This window comes from Lissotriton vulgaris, chromosome 4_1 (assembly GCF_964263255.1).
Source record: "Lissotriton vulgaris chromosome 4_1, aLisVul1.2, whole genome shotgun sequence".
Lineage (NCBI taxonomy): Eukaryota > Metazoa > Chordata > Amphibia > Caudata > Salamandridae > Lissotriton > Lissotriton vulgaris.
Genome location: NC_141691.1, coordinates 1,754,983,870 through 1,755,010,577, shown reverse-complemented (window position 1 = coordinate 1,755,010,577; position 26,708 = coordinate 1,754,983,870). Strand labels below are relative to the sequence as shown.

At 45.8% G+C, this 26,708-nt stretch overlaps 1 protein-coding gene across 2 annotated transcripts in view; it reads left to right on the top strand.

Annotated features, from left to right (window-relative positions):
* The first annotated feature begins 203 nt into the window (after positions 1 to 203).
* Positions 204 to 26,708, top strand: part of PABPC1 (poly(A) binding protein cytoplasmic 1) — a 338,040-nt gene continuing 311,535 nt past the window's right edge. Inside the window, exons 1-2 of one of the 2 annotated variants that reach the window (XM_086966062.1) lie at positions 204 to 830; positions 1,764 to 1,994. In XM_086966062.1, coding sequence (XP_086822188.1) covers positions 1,802 to 1,994 — 193 coding nt within the window. In that variant the 5' untranslated portion in view covers positions 204 to 830; positions 1,764 to 1,801. Of the gene's footprint in view, positions 1,033 to 1,763; positions 1,995 to 26,708 lie in introns of both variants that reach the window. The other variant, XM_086966063.1, reaches the window with a different exon arrangement.

Below are 26,708 nucleotides of genomic sequence, written 5' to 3'. Positions count from 1 at the left end.
TGGATGTTTACCCAGCTCAACGTTTAGGATGTTAACCCTAACACGTTTGTGGTGAACGACCTTGGCTGCGTTTTAAATGCATAATCGTTGTCGAACACAAATGTGTCTTTAAAGCAAATACGTCTAATGTGGCAGTTCTGTTCAAATATGGCTGCCACTGGTAGTGGAGCTTGGCGTAAGAAAAGTCGTTCCAAGATGGCTGCAAACGGACGGCGATAACGATAGCAAGCAACGTGCTCGGGGAGTGTTCGAAGATGTCCGCACATAGCGGCAATGGCGTGAATAATTTGCGAGTCCATTCTCTTCCACTGTTCGCTGTTTAAACGCAGCACACAAAAGCCATGCATCACTGTACGGTCTTCGATTATCCCACGAAGTACTTTTTCCGAGTCCGCAATGAGAGTGTCAGCGCCCGCAAAGAATCAACTTCCGGTGTCTAGGTAGGCGTGTTGACGTCAGGCGGGGACGTACGTATAAATAGTGCGTGTGCGCGGGCCGGCCCTCTTCCCTATACCCCGGCTGTTAGTGCTGTGTGTGTGAGTGTGTGCTCCTGGCCTCGGCACACATTTCTTATTATTAAAAAATAAAAAAACAAAAAAAAAGCACAAAATCTAAAACTTTAATAAAAAGTCTTTAATTTCTTTTCCGACCCAAAAAATCGAGTATCAAAAAACTGAAAGAGAATCAAACCAACAGCCGGTGAAGCGAAGAATCTGAGCCTCCAGGACCCCAGTAGCGAACGCAGGAATTTGGCAGCAGCCTACGGACGAATTCGTCGCGTTTGAATTTCAACCTCAACCGACGCAGCCGCGCGTGATCCCGCGGAACCGGTAACGTTTGCATGCCCGTCGCAATGTCTGTCACGCGGCCCTGTCCTCTGAACGCTCTCCGGCCATGAGGAGCCAGGGTGGCACTATGGCCGGCCCTTTTGCTGCCTGGTTTCCCAGGGCTGGCGTACTTGTGAGATCCAAGGACGAAGCCGTAGTGGCTAAGTAGCCTGTGGCCCAGACTCTATCCGCCTGTACTCGATAGGTGGGTGTGTTCTGCATATGTATACTGAACCGATCTACAATACAGTCGCATAGGTTGTGTTATGCATATGGATACTGAACCGATCTGGAATACAGTCGCGTAGGTTCAATTGATGCAGTGACACCGAGGCACACTGAACCTTGTTTATTGATGTATTTTATATTTAAAAGATTAATCGGGGGGGGGGGGGGTATTTCCTCCCTTGCACTAGGGTGCATGACACACTGGCCACGCTACTGCTGCAGTACTTGATTGCTCCAATCCTACGGATTTTGAGTGAATTATCATAAAGTCTGTGCGATATGGAGATTCATGCTGCACCGTGGAATGGTGTTCCACGTCAATTGCATATTCCCCCTGCTTGTTTTCCCTGTGTGGACATCCGCATCTGCCCCCGAATGAGTGTGTTTGTGTAACCTGTGCCTTTCAGCCTGTTGCTGGGAGGATTGCACATTTTAGAACTGCCATGTACTGTTTTTGTCATGGTGGGTGTTGTGCATGTGAGCATTATCCTGGAAGGCGAGTTACTATGAGTGGCTATGTGAGTTTCTCCTTCATACTACCGTTACTAATAACCCTAGTGTCGGAAAACTACCCGCTCTCCATGCATATAGGCCGTCTGCCCCCCTCCCCCCCGTTTTGTTGGACGACACATTTTTCCTAGCTTGTACGGATAATATTCTTTGCCTGCGAGACTTCTGTGTGGGTGACTGTTTCATTTTCTTCTGCAGAGAAGGTTGAGCGTCTGGTGCTGCCCTCCCTGTGCAGGATGAATCCGAGCGCCCCTAGTTACCCGATGGCCTCGCTCTACGTGGGTGACCTGCACCAAGATGTAACAGAGGCCATGCTTTATGAGAAGTTTAGCCCGGCCGGGCCCATCCTCTCGATTCGAGTCTGCAGGGACATGATCACTCGCCGCTCTCTGGGCTATGCTTATGTCAACTTTCAGCAGCCGGCCGACGGTAAGTGCCACACGACTCTGGCATAGTATTTTATCACAAATGTCTTGTACCTGTGTTGTTGCACTGTTTGAAAACCTTGTACGATACACGCGTTTACTGCAAGTGGGAGGGGCTTGCGTTTTTGCAGAAGTGGGATACTTTTATATATGTAGTGCTTGATCATTGGGCTGATCCACTCGTTGCCTCTGCTGTTTTCCTTATGCCTATAAGTCTTGTGTTACAGAAGTAAATAGGTTAATGGGCAGCTGAGCAGTTGCTTTACGGAGGCAGTTTTGCCACTGTAGCAGCGAGTGTCGTATTGTGTGACTGATTTATTCTACCATGTTAGCGTAGAACACGTAGTATCGATAATTATTGTTGCATTATTAAATGGCATCTGTAGAATTGTGTTAAAGTATGCGCCTTTTTATTTTTGCAGTGAGCTATAGAGCAGAGAAATGGGCGTAATTTCAGTGTTGATATCCAATAATTATCCTAATGGATTGTTTTGCTGTGTCTGACTTTGCACGTTCCAGAGGCTGGGTCTGTCTTGTGTTTTTATATTAAGAAATGTCTAGGGCGTTTAGAAAACACGTACGTGTTTTGATCAGAAGCTCCTATACATACACGAATACAACAAATATTTGTTTGGCAGTATTGTATTTTCCCAAGTACTTTTATTATAACATTTATTTCACTGGTTGGGTATGTGGGCACAGCGAATCGAGGCAGCAGTTGTGTGCCTTCATGACTAGCCGATTGAATTGTGTTGCAGTTACATGTGACTTATGTCCGGGTCTTATGTCCTGTTGGGATTGCATTTCTGGCACAGTAAATATATGCATACCGTTAAACGATTTTGCCAAACTTTATACGTTTTACGAGCCAAGTATAGTCTGCCCTTGCTGTAAATGTTTTCTCGTTTTACTTCCACCGTGCCAGTTCTGATAAGGGTCGTAGTTAAAGCCCGCAGTGATGAGCATAAATGAAATGTTTCTAGTTCCTATGTTACCGATTGAATACCACTTTAAGCGGAATGCCTTCCTGGCTAGTCTAATAATCTTGAAGGGACATGTCTTAAATCGAAGATTCACTACTTCAAGGAGCCTGGATTAAAGAACCATCTTTTCGATATGGCTGTGCAATTTTTGTCGGTGCTGTTACAATATTAGAGACATTAACAGTTAATGTCTCTCATGAGGATTTCACTTTATAACTCTTTAATTCCCTTCTCTCATTCGGTAATGTCAAATGTGCCGACATTTAAACGACATTGAATTCAGCTTCTGTACAGGTGTGAAACACTTAACTGCCATATTAATTAACTCATGAGTGAACCAAAGTTTTTCGACCCCATTGACCGTGAAAAATGTGGTGTGTGCTATTTATCTGATCCAGTAAATTCAAATTTTATTTGGTATGACACCTCGCAACCTATCTGGACCACTCATAATTATGTCCCAAGAATTGCTCCACAATTAAAGTATTGTAGAGATTTCAGTGAGAACTCATTTACGTGGCGTTTTTTGGGAGGTTTACATGGTGCTTTGGGTCTGCTCCATTTTAATCATTGACGTTCTTAACCAGTCTGTCCTTTACTTGGTCTGGTCTCAGCTCAGTGGGGTATTTCTCTCAAATACTAGCCTGTTTCTTACTGCCTTTAGAGTGGCTGCATTGAACTGCATGAGGGACAAATGTGCAACTATAATTTCCCTTTTTTCTTGATCAAGTGTGTTTAGGCTGCAGGTTTTAGCCCATTAAAACCTGACCCATACACTGTGCAAGTGCTCGTTAATGTCAAGATTGTAACTTCTCTGAACCTCTCAAAACATTTGATTGTGTGCCAAGAACAGTAAATGGGTGCAAATACCTGTTTTTCATCCTTTTAATGTTGCCTAGACAAGTGGTTTTTAACTTGTTGACTTCTGTTCACCCCCCACGCTAAATCATTACCGGGTACCCCCATCGAATCATTATTGGAATCTGGAAACCCCCCACCGAGTCATTATTGAATCTGGGGGCTGCGGTTTAAGCAATTCTGGTGATTTGAACTGCAAAAGAATACAGAAAAAACATTCATCAAACAAATATAGAAATTAATAAATATTTTATTTACTTTAAAAAACAAATATAACAAAAAAAACATTTTAAGGGAAGTTTGGAGATTTCTTAAATTCTTTAGGAAACCCATCATTCATATAACATTCTGTTTGATACACTTGCACTAGTAGCACAAATCAACCTGAAGATGCCAGCTTAATTTTTGCCTCCAATTTCAAATTCTTTGACATTTACAAATATTTTAGATTGTTTTTTTTTGTATTTTGCTTTTTTACTTTTCTAAACTCCTTTATTTATTTGATATTTAATTTTCGAAGCAGTCGCTGACCCCTGAGTAGGTGTCATGGACCACCAGGGGGTCCAGGACTACAAGTTAAGAAACTCTGGCCTAGAGGGCTACTATATTCTCCATGATATTGTCATTTTAGCAATTGAAAGCAATGCTGGTTGATTGCCCTTAGTTATAATTGACAAGGAAATGTCTTAATATTTATCAGAGCATGATTCTTGTTCCACTCAACTGTCTGTATTGTATCGGTCGGGACTCCACTGGTCGTCATTTTGGGTCGGTAATCTAACTCTTCATTATGCTTTAGGGCTAGTTTAACTAGCTGCACTAGTTAAACAATTCTGTTACTCTGTTCCCAGAGGTGACTGTTAGCGTTTATGGCAATGTTATTGAGGCTATCTGTGAATGGCAATGTTATTAAGGCTATGTGACCAGACCGAGAATTGTGTCCAAAGTAAAGCCAGAATATTGTAATTTGCAATGATAGACAATTGTAAACAATAATTTAAGAGCATAAGGAATTCAGTTTTTAGGGTAATTGCGAATCATCCACTACTGAACATTGGCTAGTGCCTTATCTTGACCAAAAGTCTAGTGGGATGAGATTTTCCTATGAAGTTGTGTATCATTAGAGCGTTATCGTTAGTGGTGTGGATCTTTAAGAAAGTTTCAATTTTTTTCAAGTAAACTGCTGAAGAGTGCAGTGGCGGGGGGCGTAAAATAAAGCACCAAGCAATTTGATAGCTAGCCTAAGTGTTGAGGTAACCTATTTTGATCTTTTAGGATTAGTTAGTGGACTCCGATTAAGCCTTTTCAAAAACATTGTCCTCCATACCCATGCAATTTTAGTTTTAATTTTAAACACAGGAAAATACTGATGTGAGAAATGCAACTAAAGTCTAACACTAGAAGTTTAACATACCTAACCTGGTGTTTCCTGCCTTTCTTTTATTTCTGGTCTTGTAACCTCTTTTCAGTTATTTTAATTACCCTGATTGCACTGGTAGTTTTAATGTTTCTACAACGCTTTGAATATTTTACAACTACGTTTTTTACAAACGTGTTACTATAAATTCACTGCAGTGGTGAATCATAAGCAGTCAGTCAATGCATGCTTTGGTCGTCTTCTTGTGTGTTTCACACCTCAATGTGAGTACAGAATTCTTTATAAAAAAAATATAGAAATGAAGTGGTTTTGGTTTGTCCAGTTGGGAACAATCCTGTTTCCATTTGAGGTTTAGAAACCATGTAGCAAGTTGATTTTGTTGTTTTATTTTAGTTGAAAAACAAAATGCTTCTTTAGCAAGAATAACTCTATCCGTTTTAAGATTTTATAGCACTTCTAAGCTGAGACTAGTTAATTTATTCTTTTAACTAAATGAATGACTTCTAAAATAAAAAATCAAGCTACCAGCTTGACATTGGAGAATGTCGTACAATGTTTATATATACTGTAGGTATTTTAAATATCACACTGTGGGCTTTGTCATTTGGAATTTTGTGTTAGTATATCACAGACAAAATGTTTCCTTACAAACTTGTCCGTTATGTTTAGCAATCAGTACTGATCTAATGGAGTCACACCCTTTACAGGACTCTACATGAATGATCTAACGGAAAACCTAGTCTGTGTCTAATGTCAGTGTGCTGAATATGTATAGCATAAATCATTTTTTTGTATGGCTTTGTGGGAGGTTTACTGGATGCTTAAGGTTTTCCATGGATTGCTATTTTTTTAGTGCTGTCGAAGCAGATGCATATGGCTCCAGCCCCAGAGTTCATACGCAATATATCCTCTGTAAGGTACACACACAGCTGTTGTCAAGTTGCACCAGTTTGGCTACAAAATCTAGTTACACCACTATTGGTCTACAAGCAACAATATGCAGAGTCAAACAAGGTACGTTCTGGCTCCCAAGTTTTCTTTCTATATTACAGACCACTCTTATCTTACATGGTCCCGAAAACCTAGCCCCAAGATGTCCTATTGCATAATTAGCCTATGATGATGTCCTTGTAATTTTCTCTACAACCACTGCCAGCTTTCAAAACCAACTATCTAAACTTTTATCCTTTAACTTTGACTAAGGGCTCACAGTCAACCCAGCTAAAACAAAAATCTTGACTGTTGGAGCAAAAGTAAAACTTAAAATTGACGTTGACTGATAAACCAATTGACCAGGTAAGACTATCTGGGCATGAATGCAAATACTGCACAGAAAAGGGCTTGAACGCTTAATCAAACCAGATCCGTTAAGTGCTTTGATCAACTATATGATGGTAGAACCTTAATTTCTTCACAAATCCCTCAATACCACATTAATTCCTGTTAACTCCTCACCAGCGCTGAAATCAAACTCTGTAAGCATCTTCAATAAAATATACATTCAGAGTATCTGATCCTAGTTAAAACTACAGTCAGCAACTCTACCTTGTTTAATAAGATCTGATTTCAAGTCTAATGTCGGTGTCTTTACGCACACCTGTGCTGTCTTCAATTGTTTTTTGTGCCTGTGTGAGTGCTCTGATTAACTCCTTTAAAGGTTTAATCCATGCCGAACTGAATGAAAAACAAGTTAACTTGGATTTAAATGCATAAAATTACACAAAGGTCATAAAAGAACACAGCCTCTCTCCCATCTTTAGGTCTGTTGTCTTTGAGTAGGCAGTCACGTAAACAACTTATAAGGAACACTTTGATGAACAATAACCATCCCTGCAGCCTGTGTGCCTCTTTAAAATACAAGCACTCAGTTACTACTTGACACCTATACCTGGCTGTCAAGATTATTTAACTTGCGCTTTACAACTGCATAGAAAAACAAGCATTTGGGAAATAAGGTCTTGTACTTTCAACTCCTGCGGTTTAAAGGATTGTGGCAACTTGATAGCCTCAAATCCCAGGAATGCACTCTGGTTATTAGGAGAAATCACTGGAAAACATTATTTGTCTTTGTCCTAAATCAATCATTATATCTTCACAAGAAGTATTTACTAGACTGTTTTATTGCTGCTAATGTACGGATTATCAGATGTATTTACTCTGTTTTGCCTTGCAAACAGAAGTCTTTATAACAAAACTCTTAACATTTCTTGAGTTAACCTATTTATTCCATGTTAAAAAACGGTGGAGTCTGATTCGAATTCCTTGTTTTAAAGTGTGCTGACCACGAGTTATCGCCCTTTTATTGTTATATGGGATGTTATTGTTTTATGCCCTTTATGATTGTAACTATTTTTATTATATACAATAAACTTCTACTACAAGCATCGTCCTTCTTGGAGAAGTATCATGAACATTACTATCACTGGAAGAATACTCCTATGATGTAAGTTGCTCTATTGCTAGAAAGAACACTCAAATCTGTGTTCTGGGTCAGTCTGTCTTATAAAAATGTTGGAAAATTGCTTTTTTGTGGGCTTGGAACATGGGGTACTTCAAGATGTTTGTGATAGCTTGAATGCAAAAGCTCAGATAATGGTCTTAGAAATCTGATTGTAACCCCAGTCTGTTGACAGTTGCTTTATGAAATTATGGTTCTTAATTGCGGAATCCTGTCCATTACTTACCGTTGTTTGGCACCAATGTCAGTCTTGTTGCCTTGCTTCTAATTGGTCAGAGCCTCCTCCCTCCCCTCTGCTTCATCCTGGGACTTCATCTTTATCCCTGGTGTGGAGCATAGTGCAAGTATGGCTCCTACACGTGCTTCTTTAGAAGGTCACTCTGATATGGTTGAAGTGTTTTTGTTTTTATTTTATCTACGTGTGACTGCCAGTAGGTTAGTTCGGAAGTAGTTTCCATAGGAAAAGCGTTTTTGTTTTGCTGATGACTGGGTGTCCCAAAACATGTTTTCACCATGCAGTTTCCTATATGGATTTTGAACATGACTACAGCCCGAACCGCTAAACCGAATTGCAACAAATTTGGCAGAAAGCTAAATCTTGGTCCAGAAAGAGTGCTTTTAGATCGAGCCTAGAGCCAGCGCCTGTGTGCTGCTCTGTACGAGACTTCAAGCAGAGAAGTGGGTGAATAGAAGCTCGGCCCATTTTTGCCATTGGCTTGTTTCATTGTCTTTTCTAAATGCTGGCTTCTGATTCGTTGATAGGCTCGTTTGTCCCTCCTTAGTACCGCCGCCTCTTCATTTGACATCTCCCATGGCGACTGGCCCCTTTACTTGTACATGTTATTTACACTGTGAGCTTGATTTTCTTTAATGAGTTTCTTCTACTGCTGGCACAACATGCTTTGGTGCCTTCCTTACACCCCCCTCCCGTTGTCGTGCCTTCTCCCCCCACCCTCCCTCCCGTTGTCCGTGCCTTCTCACCCCCGCCCTCCCTCTCGTTGTCGTGATACCTACCATTTGCAATGCAAAAGGTCTCGCGTAAACGCCTATATGCTTTAGGAATATTTTGGGGGGTGGGCGGGATAAATGTCTACTTCAATCATCTCATCTCTTATTTAAATTCTACCATAATTTAGAGATTTCTAATCCGCCCTTTTTAGACATTTAAAAAAGTAAATTTTTAGATTGACATTCTCAGTAAAGCGGTAATGTTGAAGTAACAATTTATTTGTATTTTTTTCCTGATTATTTTGCGCTCAGTCATGCTGGGTGTGGCTGCTGAACAGTGCATACCTGTTTGAGGAGAGGACGTTGTTTTACGAGAAATAGGATAACCCACACGAGACGCTCTAAAGGAAATTTAGTTGCATTGTTGCTGAACTGAAAGTAGCGGGGCAACAGTTATTATGCAAATTTGAACGTATTTTGTCCTACTGTATACACTGGTGAACCGAGTTTGATTTTCCTGGTGAAGTATTTCTAAAGCCTTAAATTTAAAATAATTCCACGCTGCAACGTATATTTCAAGAGGCATGTCTGCTAGTCTCAAGATGTTTTTGTAATTGGGAAAGCGGGATAGTCAAAGTAAAGGTGTTACCACGCTACCCACACTTCTTTAATTTTCCCAGAAACATTCCATGAAGATTGTATACAATTGTTTAGAAGAGAAAACTACAGTAGAAAACCCAAAAATGTTTTGGGCGGAAAATGAATTTTGTGCACAACATGCCTGTTACCAAATCTGTTAAAATCCACACGCTGTTTAGTCCCTACCATTATACTGTACTGCTGTAGAAGGACACAACTGCTTTCACGAAGCAACAGGACTGTGATTTTTTTTTTAACAGCATATCCATGTCAGTAGATTATCCAGTCCTGTATTTACAAATTTTGTAATACAAAAGCGTACTAAGTTACCCCGTAGCCCGACACAGTAATCAGTCTAAAGCGCTGCGAGGCCTCCGGGTTAGTTATGCGCTATACAAGTGCAATTTTTCATTTCATTGTCATTTCATTTCATTTTCATTTGCTGAGGCACTTTGCCGACTTTCTGTTGGCTAGACCGAACTAAAGATCTCAAAATGTAAAAAGTAACAATTTGCAATGCAATACAATAGATCTCACATTTATGCATGTTTAAGCTATTGGCATTGTAAATGACAATTGCCTTTTATTTATGCTTTAAAAATCCAAAACATAAAAAAAAGGCATGGCCATTTACAATGCCAATAGCTCAAACTCTCGTAAATGCGAAACCTATAGCATTGCAAATGCTTGCTATAATTTGGTGTAAATCAGTTCAGTAATTTTTAAGTATTAAAAAAAAATATATATCTAGGGAAGTGGAGGGTCCGCGGGTAAGACAGATCTCATGATGTGATCTGATTTGCTGCCACCACTTTAACCAGGAAGTAGTGTCATCCATCTTGGGAGTCGGTGCTTGGCCCGAGTACGGAGAAAATGTCAAATATGCAAGGAAGCATGGTAGGAATACCTTAATACCCTAGGCCTTGTGGAAGGGTTCCAAAAAAGCCAAAAACAAAAAAAGTTAGGTCTCCCCCGATTATCTCTATCTCCCCTTCTCCCCCCTTCCCGGTTGGACATACTTTGAGGGAATCCATAATAATATGGGGGAGGGGGTTACACATCGCCACCTTCCCCGGCCCCAGCTGCTAAATATATAGGGGGTGGACTCTGCCTGGCTCTTGGCGGGATGGGGGGGGGGGGGGGGGGCTGGGGCTGGCTGTAATTAGACATGGGAGGTGGCCCACTGGGTGCCCCTCCAGGAGCCATTAATAGCCCTCGGGACACCACCCCCTTGAGCATGCTCCTGCTGTATCCCGGGGTGTCCACTCCTGCGACATAGTGGTTTCTCTGCCGGCACTGACGCAGGCAGGGAAACCTGGTTTTGCTCTCACATGTGAGCAATTTCAAAGTTTCCGCCATGCGAGATCAGATACAACGTTCCCTCCCCGCTGGCAGGAGATTTAAAAATGCTCCCTTCGGCTGGAAGCTGACTTCAGATCTCTTCCCCTGCACCCAGTGATGCGTGCAAGGAAACGGATCTCGATATTGCTCCTGCCCGCAGCCCCCAAGCAGAAAATGGTAGGGGCCCTTGGTGGGCATCAGGGCGCACATTCTTGGTTGACCAGGCCACTGTGGATGGGGTCTCGGGGACAGAAATCAGCCTGGTGGCCCCCCTCCTCCATCAGGCACCATGGATGTCGTCCCCACAGGTCCAGGGAGGGAGGCTGGGTGCCCCCTAACCCATAAATATGGTGGTCCTGGGGGTCTAAAAGGCCTGGGAGGCAGCCAGTGACCCCTCCCCCTAAACAATGCACCAGGTAATCCCTGGTGCCATAAGAGGCCTGGAAGGGAGCCTGGGTGTTTGTTGCCTACTGGGGTCGGCTGCAGGGCAGGCCCTGTGACCAGCCCTTGCAGCGCATTGCTGAAGGCCTTGTGTGATGGTGGTTGAATTAACATATGTTGATTAAATATTACTTTGTTTAAAAAAAACTATTAATTTCCTGGAAAAAAACAATGGACGCGGCATGAATAACGGTAGAAATTGACAGAAAAAAACTAAGGTTATAGGGACATTATACGTTGGTTCAGATTTTAAATATACAAAACCATAGAAATTCAGCAGTTATAGTTGGTTATCTCAAGTGACTATAACTTGTGCCATAAGGTAACTATAACAATCGCCCTTGCCATGCAATAACTACTCCACATATTACATCACTCATGACATCTTCTATGACATTGATAATATCAGTGCAACATTTCGTAAACTTATTAATGAAGAAAATATGTATGGTAGGGGCACAAGTTATAGCTACTTAAGATAACTAACTACTGAATTTCTATGGTTTTGTGTGTAAAATTTGAACCCAACTAGAACCTCCATGTAACCATTGTATTTTTTAGTGAATATGAATATCTGGTGGACATGCTGTGAACACAATAAAATGCACTGAAAAATGTGGAGTCGGTACCCAGATCTAATTTTAAAGTTGTTGCTGGCTTTCGACTAGTATATTCTCTGAAAGAAAAAAACAAAGGTTACTGGGGCCGTTATAGTTAGGAAATGGAATTAAAAAAACCTTAGAAATTCACTGAAATAAGCAAAGGTTACAAGGACGTGCAAATTAGACTGACATTTCACTCGTACAAAACAAGAGAAATTCAGCATTTATAGACAGTTAATCCAACTATAACTTGCGCCCCCACAATGCACTGCTTATGACCTCCCATATTACATCACTCATGACCTGCATGTCCTATGGAAACTAGGTCCAGGACTGCCAGTAGGTAATATATATTATATAGTTTCTGATGGATACGTCTGCCTGTGGATTCCTCACCTTTTGAATTACACCAAGTGCAGCATTCCATGGAAGCTTTTATACTCCGCTCGCTGAAGAGGATGTCACAAAGGAACGGCTCCACACGCGACTCCACACAACTTCATTGGAGACTAAAGAAGACCTCGTCTGCGTGCGAACGTCAGTTCCTTTTTGTCCGCACAGTTGATGCGTAACTGTTTTTCCCAGGGCTCACCCTTTCTGGAAGTTTCGTTGTTGCAAGTCTTCGGATCTTTGTAGCAGTGACTATGACTACTCAGAGGAAATCCGGATTCACGCAATGCAGAGAATGTGGAGGTCAGAGGTCTGTTACTGACCCCAAATGAAGACTGTTTGTGGTGTCTCTCATCGGACCACGACGTTGGGGAGTGTTTGTCATGCAGGCACATGAACCCCAAGGAACTGAGGAAGTGAGGGCAAATTGTTGATGGCCAAAGCCAAGAAACAAAAAAGGAGTCTAAGAACGTCCAGGTCCTGAGTCATGGGCCTCTGCGGCGTTCGTCGAAAGAGTCACAAAGACTGTGTCCATGCTTCCTCAACGTCATCGGAAGGATAACTTTTCTCCATCGCCTGAGCTTACTTCAGCCCTATCTCCGAGAGCGGTGACTCCACTGGCGCCAAGAGAAGCAACGCCTCCACTGTTGCCAACCACTCCACTTTTGGTTACAGGGTCTCCGGTGCCGCAACCGGAGCCGAATGTGCAGCCTCCATAGCAGTTTCAGAGCCTGCAGTACCGGATCCAGGGTATCCTGCTTTCTTGACCCTGTAACTGATCTGTTGCATTTTTTGAATGCGATGTTTGGCTTGTTCGCCAGAGCAGCAAACCATACTCGTGCACCTGTTAACCCCATGGGTCCACTGGCATACTCCCTGAGAGGTTTGCCACCTCATTTCCCTCAGGTACCTTTTATGCCGATCGCTCCATGGAGTTAGTTGGCCTTGCCCAGCGCCGAGATTTTCAATGCCGGTACAATCACTGGATGGATCTTCCCTGGCGCTGTCTGATTCTGAACTGGGGCTGACTCGACTACTGTCTTGGCAGAACTCCCTTAGACTCAGACCCGAAATCGGCTGCTCAGCGTCTAGCACCAGTTCCAAGGATGACGTCTAGAAGAGAAGCACAGAGGTTAATGGAAGTGGAGGAATACCAGGAACAAAATGAGGAGGTTGAGGAAGGGTAGATTGTGGACACTGATCAGGATTTCGAAGGTTTGCCTTTTCAATGAGACTTTCACTGAATCCATCCTTGATGTGTGGCAGAAGCCGAACACTGCTCCTGTGGTGTACAGGTCTGTGGCGAGGAGGTATAAGGTGGCTCTGGGCGATCATGCTTTCCTGTCCACTCATCCATCACTGGAAAGTTTGGTTACCCAGACTTTGTACTCCTCGAAGCAGTCTGCAGGGTCATTCCCATCTACACCTGCAGATAGGGAGTCCAAACGCATGGAGCAATCTGCGAAGAAGGTATTCTCTTCAGGCAGTATGGCTCTCAAATCAACAAATGCTACATGCCTTTTGGGTCGCTATATCCATGCAATTATGGACCCTGCAAGGAAAGTGTCACCGAAACTGTCGGACGACAGGTCTGGATCATTTTTCGGAGGTTCTTCCGAATGCATCAGCTGCGGCCAGCCAGGTCATAAGATCTGGACTCTTGCTGATTCGGTTGCCAGATCAATGGGTTCGTCTGTTGCGATTAGGAGGCACGCTTGGTTACAGGGTTCGGGGTTCTCCCCTGATGTCCACGCTACCCTGTTAGACCTGCTTTTTGATGAATCTCGCCTATTTGGGGCCAAAGCAGACTCAGCACTGCAGCGCTTTAAAGACAGAGCCACAGCAAGATATTTGGGTCTCCAGTCTTAATTCAGGGGCTTTGGATGTTGCAAGTTTTGTGGCTTTGGCAAGGCCATATCCTTCCGTGCCAAGCAGCAGCCGACACAGCAGGCAAACCCCCTGTACAGATATACAAGGGAAAGGGCACAGGTTGTCTGCGGGGTACAGCACAGCAGCGTGTCTCCTCCTCCTCTTCTGCCCCTCCAGCTGGTGTTGGAGTGAAGCAGCTCTAGCTCTGCCATCCTAGCGCATGCTTGTACCGTGGTAGGATGGGTGTCCCTTTTTCTACAACATTGGAGGTCTGTTACTATAGATCTATTGGTGTTTAACATTGCAGAGAATGGGTACTCCCTACCCTTCAGGTAGGTACCCCCTCCTTACCCTCATCCTCCGGGTTTGTGCTCGGGTGCAATTGAGGTGGTTCAGGAGCAGGAAAGGGGTCTGGGATGATACTCCTGGTGCTTTCTGATTCTCAAAAAGGATGGTCGCTTGAGGCCGGTATTAGACCTTAGGGTCTTGATTTTTACCTCAAACAGGAGAAATTCAAATTTAATTTTATCGGCCAGATGACATTCCAGCAAATCTGTCTATTCTGGTAGGTGGGCCAAGTTTGTTCAATGGTTTGGAGATAGATTAATCCTTTGCCGGCCCATTTGTCTGATGTTCGGAGTTTCTCTTTCCCTAGCATGACTGGGTTGCGCAGTTGCTACTTGTCTGCTTTGTCTGCTTTTCTCTGTTTACCAGATCACCCCTCATTGTTTAAATCTCCTATAGTTATGAGATTCATTAAAGGTCTCACAAATAAGCCCCCCGGCCCCCCTAACCCTTTTACCATGCCTCTGTGGGATTTGAATTTGGTTCTCCCTTTCTTGGTGGGTTCTCCCTTTGTAACTTTACATAGTTGTCCCTTAATTTTCCTAGCATTTAAGACTATTTCTGGTTGCAGTCACTTCCCCTAGGATGGTGAGTGAGTTGCAAGCTCTTAGCGCCAGGCCTCCATTTACATCATTCCATATGCGGATAAGATCGTTCTTAGGACCTTAGCTGTTTTCCTGCCTAAGGTGGTTACTCCTTTTCACCTAGGGCACTGAATCACTTCACCCACTTTCTACCCTCCCCATCATCCTCCTCCTAAGGAGTAGGAGAGACTATATCCTGTACCCTAAGAGGGCTGTCCACTTCTATGTGGACAGGACCAACTCTTCATCCGATACGTGAGCATGATGAAGAGCAACCGTATCAAGATCTGATATGCCTTGGCCAAGAAGGAGCCTCCTGAAGGTATTAGAACTCATTCTACCAGAGCTAAATTTTTGCTTTAGCTAGAGGTCCATATGGTCGACATCTGCAAGGCAGCAACTTGTGCCTCCCTCCACACTTTTGCGATGCACTGCACTATTCAGAGGTGAGGAGGGACAGCTATTTTGCATGTTCTGTGCTGCAGGGTTTTTTGGTATAGGTAGACAAGCACCAGGAGCGGGACTGTTTGGGGATTCAATTCAAAAGGTGAGGAATCAACAGACAGATGTATTCATCAGAAAAACAAGTTACTTACCTTCGGTAACGATTTTTCTGGTGGATACAGTATCTGCCTGTGGATTCCGCACTGACCCACCTGCCTACCTGTTGCCTGCTTATACTGAAAAAATAATCAATGTATATATGATTTACTGTTTAAATCATGTGATGCTTGATTCTAGGATATGTCTGAGAAATTTCCGGTTCTCGCTATGTGTGTATACTGTTTATACTTGTGTTGTGTTGGTTCACCCGTTTGCATTGAAGGTACAAAAAAATGTGTGGAACTGATGTCTGCATGCCGACGAGGTAGTCTTTTGGCTCTGATGAAGTCAAGCGGAGTCGCATGTGGATTCATTCCATTGTGACGTCCTAGTCGCCGTGGGAGAGCTAAGGGGGAAAAGTTTAAATGGAATGCTGGACATGGGGTACTTCAAAAACTGAGGAATCCACAGGCAGATACTGTATCCACCAGAAAAAGCGTTACGGAACGTAAGTAACTTGTACATCGTCCTGTAATGCTATCTCTGGTTTCAGATGGCAGTCTAAAGTACTAGGCCAGTTTTTGCTTAAATAATCTGAGTACATTTAAAGATTATTCGAGCGGCGGTAACGGGTAGGTCAAGGAGCAGGAACACGGGCTGATAGAGCTACACCTTATGGCTCTCCCCTGATGTTCTATTACCGCCGAAGACTCATGCGGTAATTAATCCCAGACTTTTAGGCAGAGGATATTACTACAGAGGTAAAATAACCCGATAGTGCTTGCATCTACACACATGACACTTGCATGCTGTTGAATGACTGCATAGTACATACTCTAGGTCCTGAAGAATCGCGGAAAATTCCTTGTGCGAGAAACATGTTGACTATGTCAATATCCAATTTCACCGAGTCCCATCACACTTAACTCAGTGGTACTTAGGAAGTTGGTTTCACGTTTTTAATCGTAGAGGTCGACCCCCAGAATAAAGTAGTACTTTTCGGTACCCCCTACTACATTTTAAATCACCTTTTTCCCTTACTCTATTGCCCACACACCCACACTTCACCATAAGGCTGTTGGAAGAAAAGATCTCCGTCAAAGAGCCCCTCTTTGAGGTGAGCCCGTCGGGGATTTCACCGCCTCCCCGACGAGGAGCAACGCCGATGATGAAGCATGACACCCATTCGGGTGTGTGAGGCAAATATTTCCAACAAAATGGATGCCCAAGGGTGTCACATCTACACCCATGGTCACGCCTAATACACAGCTTCTTCTCTATCAGGAACAGTTCAGCTACCCTTTTTGTTTACATTGACTTGGTGGGGGCACAGGCTGAAACTGGACCTTCCACTTTCTTGAGTGGTAACGAGTGCCCTTCGGATCTATTGATCACCCTCTCCCCTTCTTGATAACTACATTTAAAAGATGTCACGCATGCTAAGGGTGTAGAGCGTAGAGAAAATTACTCCGCTGGAAGAGCAGTTGATTTGACTACAATAGCAGGGAGCACTACTTCCAGAAATGTTGTGTTTAATTGTGCCATTTTAAATGAACCCTCATCACATGGTTGGAAATGTGCTTGTGATTTAAAACTCTTATTAGGTCTTGTATCCAGCTATGTCCTCAACTTAATTTGCCTTGAGAAAGCTGCATGTTCTCCGAAATAGCAGGCTCATTCATAGTAGCACTGGGTGTGGCTTTCGGTTGGTCAAAGATAACAGTAGTTTACACCCTTGTGTTAAAAACAGATTCTCCCAAATGCCTAATCTGCTAAAGCAGCGTTTTTAACCTGTCATCCTGGGGATCCACATAGACACAGTGAGTCCGCAACTGCTTAGAAAATTAAACATTTCCAGGGAGGGAGGCTGGGGGCCCCCTAACCCATAAATATGGTGGTCCTGGGGTAAAAATGGCATGGGAGGCGGCCAGTGACCCCTCCCCCTAAACAATGCACCAGGTAATCCCTGGTGCCAAAGAGGCCTGGAAGGGAGCCTGGGTGTTTGTTGTCTACTGGGGTCGGCTGCAGGGCAGGCCCTGTGACCAGCCCTTGCAGCACATTGCTGAAGGCCTTGTGTGATGGTGGTTGAATTAACATATGTTAATTCAATATTACTTTGTTTTAAAAAAACTATTAGTTTCCTGGAAAAAACAATGGAAATGGCATGAAAAACGGTAGAAATTGACAGAAAAAAACAAAGGTGATAGGGACATTATACTTTGGTTCAGATTTTAAATACACAAAACCATAGAAATTCAGCAGTTATAGTTGGTTATCTCAAGGGACTATAACTTGTGCCATAAGGTAACTATAACAATCGCCCTTGCCATGCAATAACTACTCCACATAATACATAACTCATGACCTCTTCTATGACATTGATAATATCAGTGCAACATTTCGTAAACTTATTAATGAAGAAAATATGCATGGTAGGGGGACAAGTTATAGCTACTTAAGATAACTAACTACTGAATTTCTATAGTTTTGTGTGTAAAATTTGAACCCAACTAGAACCTCCATGTAACCATTGTTTTTTTTTTAGTGAATATGAATATCTGGTGGACATACTGTGAACACAATAAAATGCACTGAAAAATGTGGAGTCGGTACCCAGATCTAATTTCAAAGTTGTTGCTGGCTTTCGACTAATGTATTCTCTGAAAGAAAAAAAAAAGGTTACAGGGCCGTTATAGTTGGGAAATATGTTGTACCTATGGAACACCCAAGTCACATAGGGTAGCTTGGCACTAAACAGGAAGGCTTAATTCCAAAGTACATGTGTAAAGTTTGCGTCTCACCCACTCTGTAACTCAGTGCCCATCCAACCAAAAATGACACTACACCTTTTTTTTAATAAAAGTAGAAAAGCTTTATCCTTCCTTCAATGAGTTTTACAGTTGCACTTCATTCAATACATTTCATTATAAACATTACACCTGGGGCTCTAGTATTAGCAGGACTTCTTTTTCTAAAGAGCCCGGTCCAGAATCTCTTTACATTACCCCTCCTGCCAAAGGCAATTTTCAATAATACTTCCACAGCTCTGATATCTTATCTCCGCAAACCAAGAGATGTTAACTGAAAGGCTGCCTGCAGAATACAACAATGGTTCAGTTACACAATGGAACATTTCACGTTCATTTCAGGAGAAATTCACAATAGTAAGTTAGTACAGGTAGAAAGTTATTCACATTAACTGGTCAGCTTACTAATTCACTCTAGGCAGAAAGAGCGATTGGGATTTCCACGGTCTTATGGCTACACTCTGCTTCAACCGGTAACACAATCCCCACTTCTTCCTCAGCCACCACGGAAGAAGCGCACCAAAATGACGGCGCACCTCGGCGCGAATAGGGGACTCGGCATACGCCTTGGGCCAACACGACAGCTTCTTCCACATTGTAAGTGGGTCCACGTTTTTAGGGACACTTGCGCCTCGCTTTCCCCAATAGTTTCCAGTTGTCTCTAAGCGCGCTGGGCACCCGCAGTTTGACTGGAAACACTCCTTGTTAGAAGGGCTGGGTCCAATAGCAGGGGGAGAACGTCTTCCAAGTAGGTAGTCGAACTACAGAATGATCTCCCTTAGCTTAATGCGCCTCTCCTCTGACAACTTTGCCTCACTCCTCCTGTGTCCAGTCTCCACAGCACCTACTGAACACTGCACAAAATGGTCGCCTAACATTCCGCCTTATATAGGCTGTCCCAAGAGGGTCCAGAAGGATCCAGAGGGTTCTGGAACATTCCTATACTAACCCATGGGTCCAGTCCCTAAGGTGGCAGTTGCTGGCCACCATTTTGTGGGTTGTAAATCTAGTCAGGAAGGCGTCAAGGCCTCAAGAAAAGACTATGTGGGCAAGAACACCTAACCGCTAGGCCAACATCTCAAAAATCTAGTGGACATAAAAATTAAGGGTTTTGAGGGGCAAAAAGGGGACAAAAATAAATAATAAATAGGAGGGACTACCCAAAGGGCAGACCGGTCTAACACGCGTCCCCCCCCCCCCAGCTGAAAGTGGGGAGAGCTACCCAACCCCTTGGGAGTCCTCATCACTAAGGCGGAAATACCTAGAGAGACCGTCTGCATTGGCGTGGTCCACTCCAGGCCGATGTTCCACCCGGAAGTCCATTCCCTGTAGGGAGATGGACCATCTCAACAACTTGGGATTTTCCCCCTTCATTTGCATCAGCCAACGAAGGGGTCGGTGGTCGGTCTGAACCAGGAAGTGCGAGCCAAACTGGTATGGCCGCAGCTTCTTCAGAGCCCATACCACTGCAAAAGCTTCCCGCTCAATTGCACTCCACTTCTGTTCCCGGGGAAGCAGTCTCCTAGACAGGAGGACAACTGGCTGATCCAGACCCTCTTCGTTGTGATAACACTGCCCCAATGCCATGTTCTGATGCGTCTGTCTAGACAATGAACTCCTTGGAGAAGTCTGGGGCCCTCAGGACCGGTGCTGCACACATTGCCTGTTTCAATTTCACAAAGGCTTGCTGACAAGCCTCTGTCCAGACTACCCGTCGAGGTTGTTTCTTGGATGTGAGCTCTGTGAGGGGTGCTACAATAGTGCCATACCCCTTCACAAAGCGACGGTAGGAACCTGTGAGGCCCAGGAAAGCTCGGACCTCAGTCTGGGTCTTGGGGGGTTCCCAGGCCATGATGGCCTCAATCTTTGCCTGGAGGGGCTGCACTGTGCCCCTACCCACCAAGTGGCCTAGGTACACAACCGACCCCTGCCCAATCTGGCATTTGCTGGCCTTGATTGTCAAGCCAGCTTGTTTCAGGGCCTGGAGAACTGCTTGCAAGTGATGCAAATGGTCCTCCCAACTGCTGCTGAAGACAGCAATGTCATCCAGGTAAGCAGCGGAGAAAGCCTCCATTCCTGAGAGGACCTAGTTCAACAGCTGCTGAAACGTGGCAGGGGCGTTCTTGAGCCCAAAGGGCATCACGCAGAACTGGAAGTGTCCCTCAGGCATGGAGAAAGCTGACCTTTCTCTTGCTCCATCTGTAAGGGAGATCTGCCAGTACCCTGAAGTGAGGTCAAAGGTACTTAGATATTGGGCAGCTCCCAGACGGTCAATCAATTCATCCGCCCTAGGGATCGGATGAGCATCAGTCTTGGTTACTGAGTTCAGTCCCCGGTAATCCACACAGAACCTCAGTTCTGGAGTGGTGCCCGGTGGGGCAGCTTTTGGTACTAAAACCACCGGACTGGACCAGGGGCTACTGGAAGGTTCAATAACTCCTAGCTCCAGCATCTTGGTAACCTCACCGTGGATGCTGGCCTTCACCTTGTCTGACAGCCGGTAGGTCTTTGACTTTACTGGTGGGCTGTCTCCTGTGTCCACATCATGGGTACATAGGTGGGGCCTTCCCGGGACAAGGGAGAACAACGAAGAGTAATGCTCCAATATCTAGCGGGAGTCCTCCCGCTGTTCAGGAGTTAGGGATGGGGAGAGAATCCCTCCCTCCACCGACCCATCCTTTTACTGAGACGAAAACAAGTCCGGGAGAGGCTCGCTTTCCTCTTCCTCTGCTCCATCAGTCACCATCATTAAGATGACCTCGGGCCTCTCATGGTGGGGTTTGAGGCGATTAGCATGCAGCACCCGTAGGGGCTGTCGAGGGGTCTTACGGTCCACCAGGTATGTGGCCTTACCCTTCTTCTCTAACACCTCAAAGGGGCCTGTCCAGCGATCCTGGAGTGCACTTAGCTCTCCAGGCTCCATCACCCACACTTTCTGGCCAGGCTCCAACTCCACCGGGTGAGCGTTGTGGTCATACCACTCCTTCATTACTGCTTGGCTGGCTTCCAAGTTGTCAGAAGCTTGCTTCCACAACTTTGCCATTTGGCTCCGGAAGGCCAGCATGTAGCTCACCACATCCTGGGGAGGCTTTCTGGGAGACTTTTCCCATCCATCCTTCACCAGGCTGAGAGGTCCACGTAGCCCATACAGCAGCTCAAAGGGGCTGAAGCCCACTCCCTTCTGCGGCACTTCTCTGTAGGAGAATAAGCAAACAGGGTAGGAGGACGTTCATTTCCTCCACAGGCTCTCAGGCAGACTTCTGATCATGCCTTTCAAGGTGTTGTTGAACCTTTCCACCAGTCCATTTGACTGGGGGTGATAGGGAGTGGTGAACTGGAAGGTCAGTCCACACTCCTTCCACATTGCCCGCATATAGGCTGACATAAAGTTGGTTCCCCTGTCAGACACAACTTCCTTGGGGAAACCCACTCGGGTAAAGATCCCCATCAGGGCCCTAGCCACAACAGGTGCAGTGACAGTCCTCAGAGGAATTGCCTCTGGGTACCGCGTGGCGTGATCCACCAGAACAGGATAAACCTGTGACCAGCTGTAGTTGGTGGATCCAGTGGCCCCACAATGTCGATGCCCACCCTTTCAAAGGGGGTGCTAATGACAGGTAGTGGTTCCAGGGGAGCTTTCAGCTTCACCCCTGTTTTCCCACTGGCTTGACAGGATACACATGTCTGACAGTAGGTGTCAGACGCCACTTTAATCTGAGGGCAGTAAAAGTGGGGGACAAGCCGGTTAAAGGTCTTGTCCTGACCTAAGTGTCCTGCCAAGGGAATCTCGTGAGCCAGTTCTTACAGAAAGGCTCGGTACCGTTGAAACACTACCAAGGCCCTTGATGAACCGGGTAAAGGTACCTTGGGTTCACTGTAGAGGAGTCCGTCCTCCCAGTAAATGTGGTAGTGCCCTGCAACGTTCCCTGCTGCCTGGGCTTCGGCCTGTCGCCTCAGTCCCTCAAGGGTAGGGCACTCCTTCTGGCCCTTACAGAACTCCTCCCTGGTAGGCCCTCCCTCCACATGCCACTCAGCAGGGATGGGTAGGTCCTCCGGGGAGACTACTTCCCCCCTCCACGGACTCCTGGCTCACCCCCGCAGGTGGCCGATCTGTCACATGGGGCGTGGAATCCGAAGCAGGCTTCTCCTGTCTTCGGGTCTGTCCCTTTCTGGCAGCGGGCTGGGCCATTGTTCCAAGCTCCAGCCCAGGCGAACTCCCTCTCTGGGCAGTCGCAGACCTGGTGCTTGCACAGGCCCAGTCAGGTGTACCCAGCATCTCCGAATGAGTCCGGTATTCCACCTCCTTCCAAACGTTGTGCTCCATGTCATTGCCCAACAGACAGTCGACTGGCACGGCAGGGATTACGGCAACTCGAAGTGAACCTGCAACCCCTTCCCACTCAAATGGAACCTCGGCCACAGGGTAGTGGCCCAATCTGCCGTCCGCCATCGTGGCAGGGTGGAGCACATGTGGAATCACCTGCTCTGGAGACACCAGTTGACTTCTTACCATAGTCATACTGGCTCCTGTGTCTCTCAGAGCCTCGCCTCTTTGGCCTTTGATGATGACCCATTACCCATACTTGGTAGTATTTGAGGGCACCTGGATCTTAGGAACCATCTCCCGGTCTCCCAGGGACACAAAGGTGACACCCGCCCACACACCCCCCTTATCTAAGGGCAGGCAACTCTTCCCCGAGCACTACACTAGCTACTCCCGGGGCTTTTCCTCCGGTGGGAGAGGGTGGTCTCTTTGGGCACTTGACATCTCCCTTATAATGTCCAACACCACCACACTCAAAGCAATGGACAACCCTTGGCTGCTGGCTTTAGCCAGGATGAGGGTTTCTGGGCGGGTTAGCCTTAGGGGTGAATCCTGTTCCCTTTCCCTGTAAACTGTTTTGGGGACCTTTTTGAGAACTCCCGCGTTTTACCCCCCCCACCCCCTGCTTCTTCTGAGGGGCGCCCTGTCCAGCCCTTTGGGAATCCCCTCCAGCACCCTTTGCTGACACCCGGGTACTTGCCCAGATGTCCGCCTCTTCTGCAAGCTTCCGGGGGTTGGTCAGCTTGCTGTCCACCAGGTGTTGACGCAGCTCGGGAAAACATTTCTCGAGTAGGTGCTCTTTGAGAAAAAGGTCATACAACCCCTCATAGTCCATCACCTCGCTGCCTTGTATCCAGCCCTCCAATGCCTTCCTTGCATAGTCCAGGAAATCCACCCAGTTTTGGGTGCTTAATTTGTGACTCCCCCTGAACTTTTGCCGATACTTCTCTGGGGTCAGCCCAAACTTTTTGATTAGCGCCACTTTCATGGTGGGGTAGTGGGTCTGCTCTTCCTGGGCCAATGTGTCCCGACCAGTAGGAGGCATAAGCTTGTATAAACCCCCCCCCCCCAGTGTTTTTCCTGGATCCCATGGGCTCTTAAGGAGACCACATAGGCAGCCAGCCACTTGGCGATGTCATCCCCTGGGCTGTAGCTGGCAACTATATCTTTGGGTAGGTAGGGTCTGGATTCCCTGGTTAATTCTTTGGTTTCGCTGCCACCATTCGGAGAATTGGATGGTCCTAACTGTAGGGCCTTGAGTTCTAGCTCTGTTTTAACTCATGAGCCATCCTCTGTTCCTCCCTCTCCTGTTCCAACCTGGCTAACTCCCACTTTAGTTGTCTTTTCTCCCTCCTGTCCACTAGTTCAGCTTCGGTTAAGCTTCTTCCGGAGACACTGCTGCCCCCCCTTGAGAAGGTCCTAGGTCCTAGGAGTAGGTTTTCCATCTCAGGATGAAACAATCCCGCTACCCCTATGACTGTGTCCCGGTCAGTCCCCTCTTCCTCCTCCCATGTGCTGCTACCCAAGCTCTCAAACTGGTCTGGAGTTCCCCCTTCTTAGCACCACGCTTAAAAAACACTCCCATCTTTTCGCAAAAATCTCTACGCTGGGCTACAGAATAGGTTTCCAGTTCCTCCAGCGCAAACTCCATTTTGCTTATGAGAATTATATAGGGTAGCTTGGCACTAAACAGGAAGGCTTAATTCCAAAGTACATGTGTAAAGTTTGCGTCTCACCCACTTTATAACTCCGTGCCCGTCCAACCAAAAATGACACTACACTTTTTTTTTAAATAAAAGTAGAAAAGCTTTATCCTTCCTTCAATGAGTTTTACAGTTGCACTTCATTCAATACATTTCATTATAAACATTACACCTGGGGCTCTAGTATTAGCAGGACTTCTTTTTCTAAAGAGCCCGGTCCAATTTACATTTACCAAGTATTTCAACTTTCTTTTAAATTAGGAGGAGCAGTGCGTTTATCAACAATCTCTTTACATTACCCCTCTTGCCAAAGGCAATTTTCAATAATATTTCCACAGCTCTGATATCTTATCTCCGGAAACCAAGAGATGTTAACTGAAAGGCTGCCTGCAGATTAGAACAATGGTTCAGTTACACAATGGAACATTTCACGTTCATTTCAGGAGAAATTCACGATAGTAAGTTAGTACAGGTAGAAAGTTATTCACATTAACTGGTCAGCTTACTAATTCACTCTAGGCAGAAAGAGCGATGGGGATTTCCACGGTCTTATGGCTACACTCTGCTTCAACCGGTAACAAAATCCCCAATTCGGGTCTGTCAGCATTCAAGTATGAAAAGGCCTCAGTCAAGCGTGGTTCCTGCCCAAAGTGTCACCCTGTCAACACCCCGGGCCTCCACACACTCCTGATGAACTTCGAGAGGGCAACTAAGGATTGGGCCCGTTCACTCCCAACCCAAGACTCAGACAGCACCTACACCCTTGCCTCTCTCTCGGGACTGCTGGCGGTCGAAGGATCCGTCACAGCAGCTCCTGCGATCTCCGCCCACTCTCCCCGCTTACTTGGTGAGACAGCTGGCTGGTTCAATGTCCTGTCCCCGATGACTCCGTCCTGGCTGGGGGTCTTACACTCTTCCCCACTATAGTTCAGGAAACGGGGGAATGGAAATCCGGCGCTCCTCACCGCACTCGACGAGTCTTCAGGAACCCTTCCTCCACCGGCTCCTTCAGTCGTAGGCCCCGCCTTCTCTCCGCCTCTCTCAAGGGCGGACTGCCTCTTCCTGGGACGCGGCTGAGTTAGTCTTCCTCAGCCACGCCTCCTGCCACGACGCTTGCGGCGCTTCCCTGCTTCCGGCAATACAGCTGATCAGTCCGCTCAAGCCGACTCCTCCGTCTGTTCGGCAGCCTCAATGGGGTTCTCCCGCCTCCGCCAGCTCGACCGCAGATCTTGCCCACTTCTTCCTCAGCCACCACGGAGGAAGCGCACCAAAATGACGGCGCACCTCGGCGCGAATGGGGGACTCGGCAGACGCCTGGGGCCAACGCGACAGCTTCTTCCACACTGTAAGTGGGTCCACGTTTTCAGGGACTCTTGCGCCTCGCTTTCCCCAATAGTTTCCAGTTGTCTCTAAGCGCGCTGGGCACCCGCAGTTTGACTGGAAACACTCCTTGTTAGAAGGGCTGGGTCCAATAGCATGGGGAGAACGTCATCCAAGTAGGTAGTCGAACTACAGAACGATCTCCCTTAGCTTAATGCGCCTCTCCTCTGACAACTTTGCCTCACTCCTCCTGTGTCCAGTCTCCAGCACCTACTGAACACTGCACAAAATGGTCGCCTAACATTCCGCCTTATATAGGCTGTCCCAAGAGGGTCCAGAAGGATCCAGAGGGTTCTGGAACATTCCTATACTAACCCATGGGTCCAGTCCCTAAGGTGGCAGTTGTGGCAGTTGCTGGCCACCATTTTGTGGGTTGTAAATCTAGTCGGGAAGGCGTCAAGGCCTCAAGAAAAGACTATGTGGGCAAGAACACCTAACCCCTAGGCCAACACCTCAAAAATCTAGTGGACATAAAAATTAAGGGTTTTTAGGGGCAAAAAGGGGACAAAAATAAATAATAAATAGGAGGGACAACCCAAAGGGCAGACAGGTCTAACAAAATGGAATTAAAAAAACCTTAGAAATTCACTGAAATAAGCAAAGGTTACAGGGACATGAAAATTAGACTGACATTTCACTCGTACAAAACCATAGAAATTCAGCATTTATAGACAGTTAATCAAACTATAACTCGCGCCCCCACAAGGCACTAATCAAACTATAACTCGCGCCCCCACAAGGCACTGCGTATGACCTCCCATATTACATCACTCATGACCTGCATGTCCTATGGAAACTAGGTCCTGGACTGCCACTAGGTAATATATATTATATCGTTTCTGCCTGTGAATTCCTCACCTTTTGAATTACACCAAGTGCAGCATTCCATGGAAGCTTTTCTATTCAGCTCGCCGACGAGGACGTCACAAAGGAACGGCACCACACGCAACTCCACACAACTTCATTGGAGACTAAAGAAGACCTCGTCTGCGTGCGAACGTCCGTTCCTTTTTGTCCGCACCGTTGATGCGTAACTGTTTTTCCCAGGGCTCACCCTTTCTGGAAGTTTTGTTGTTGCAAGTCTTCGGATCTTTGTAAGCAGTGACTATGGCTACTCAAAGGAAA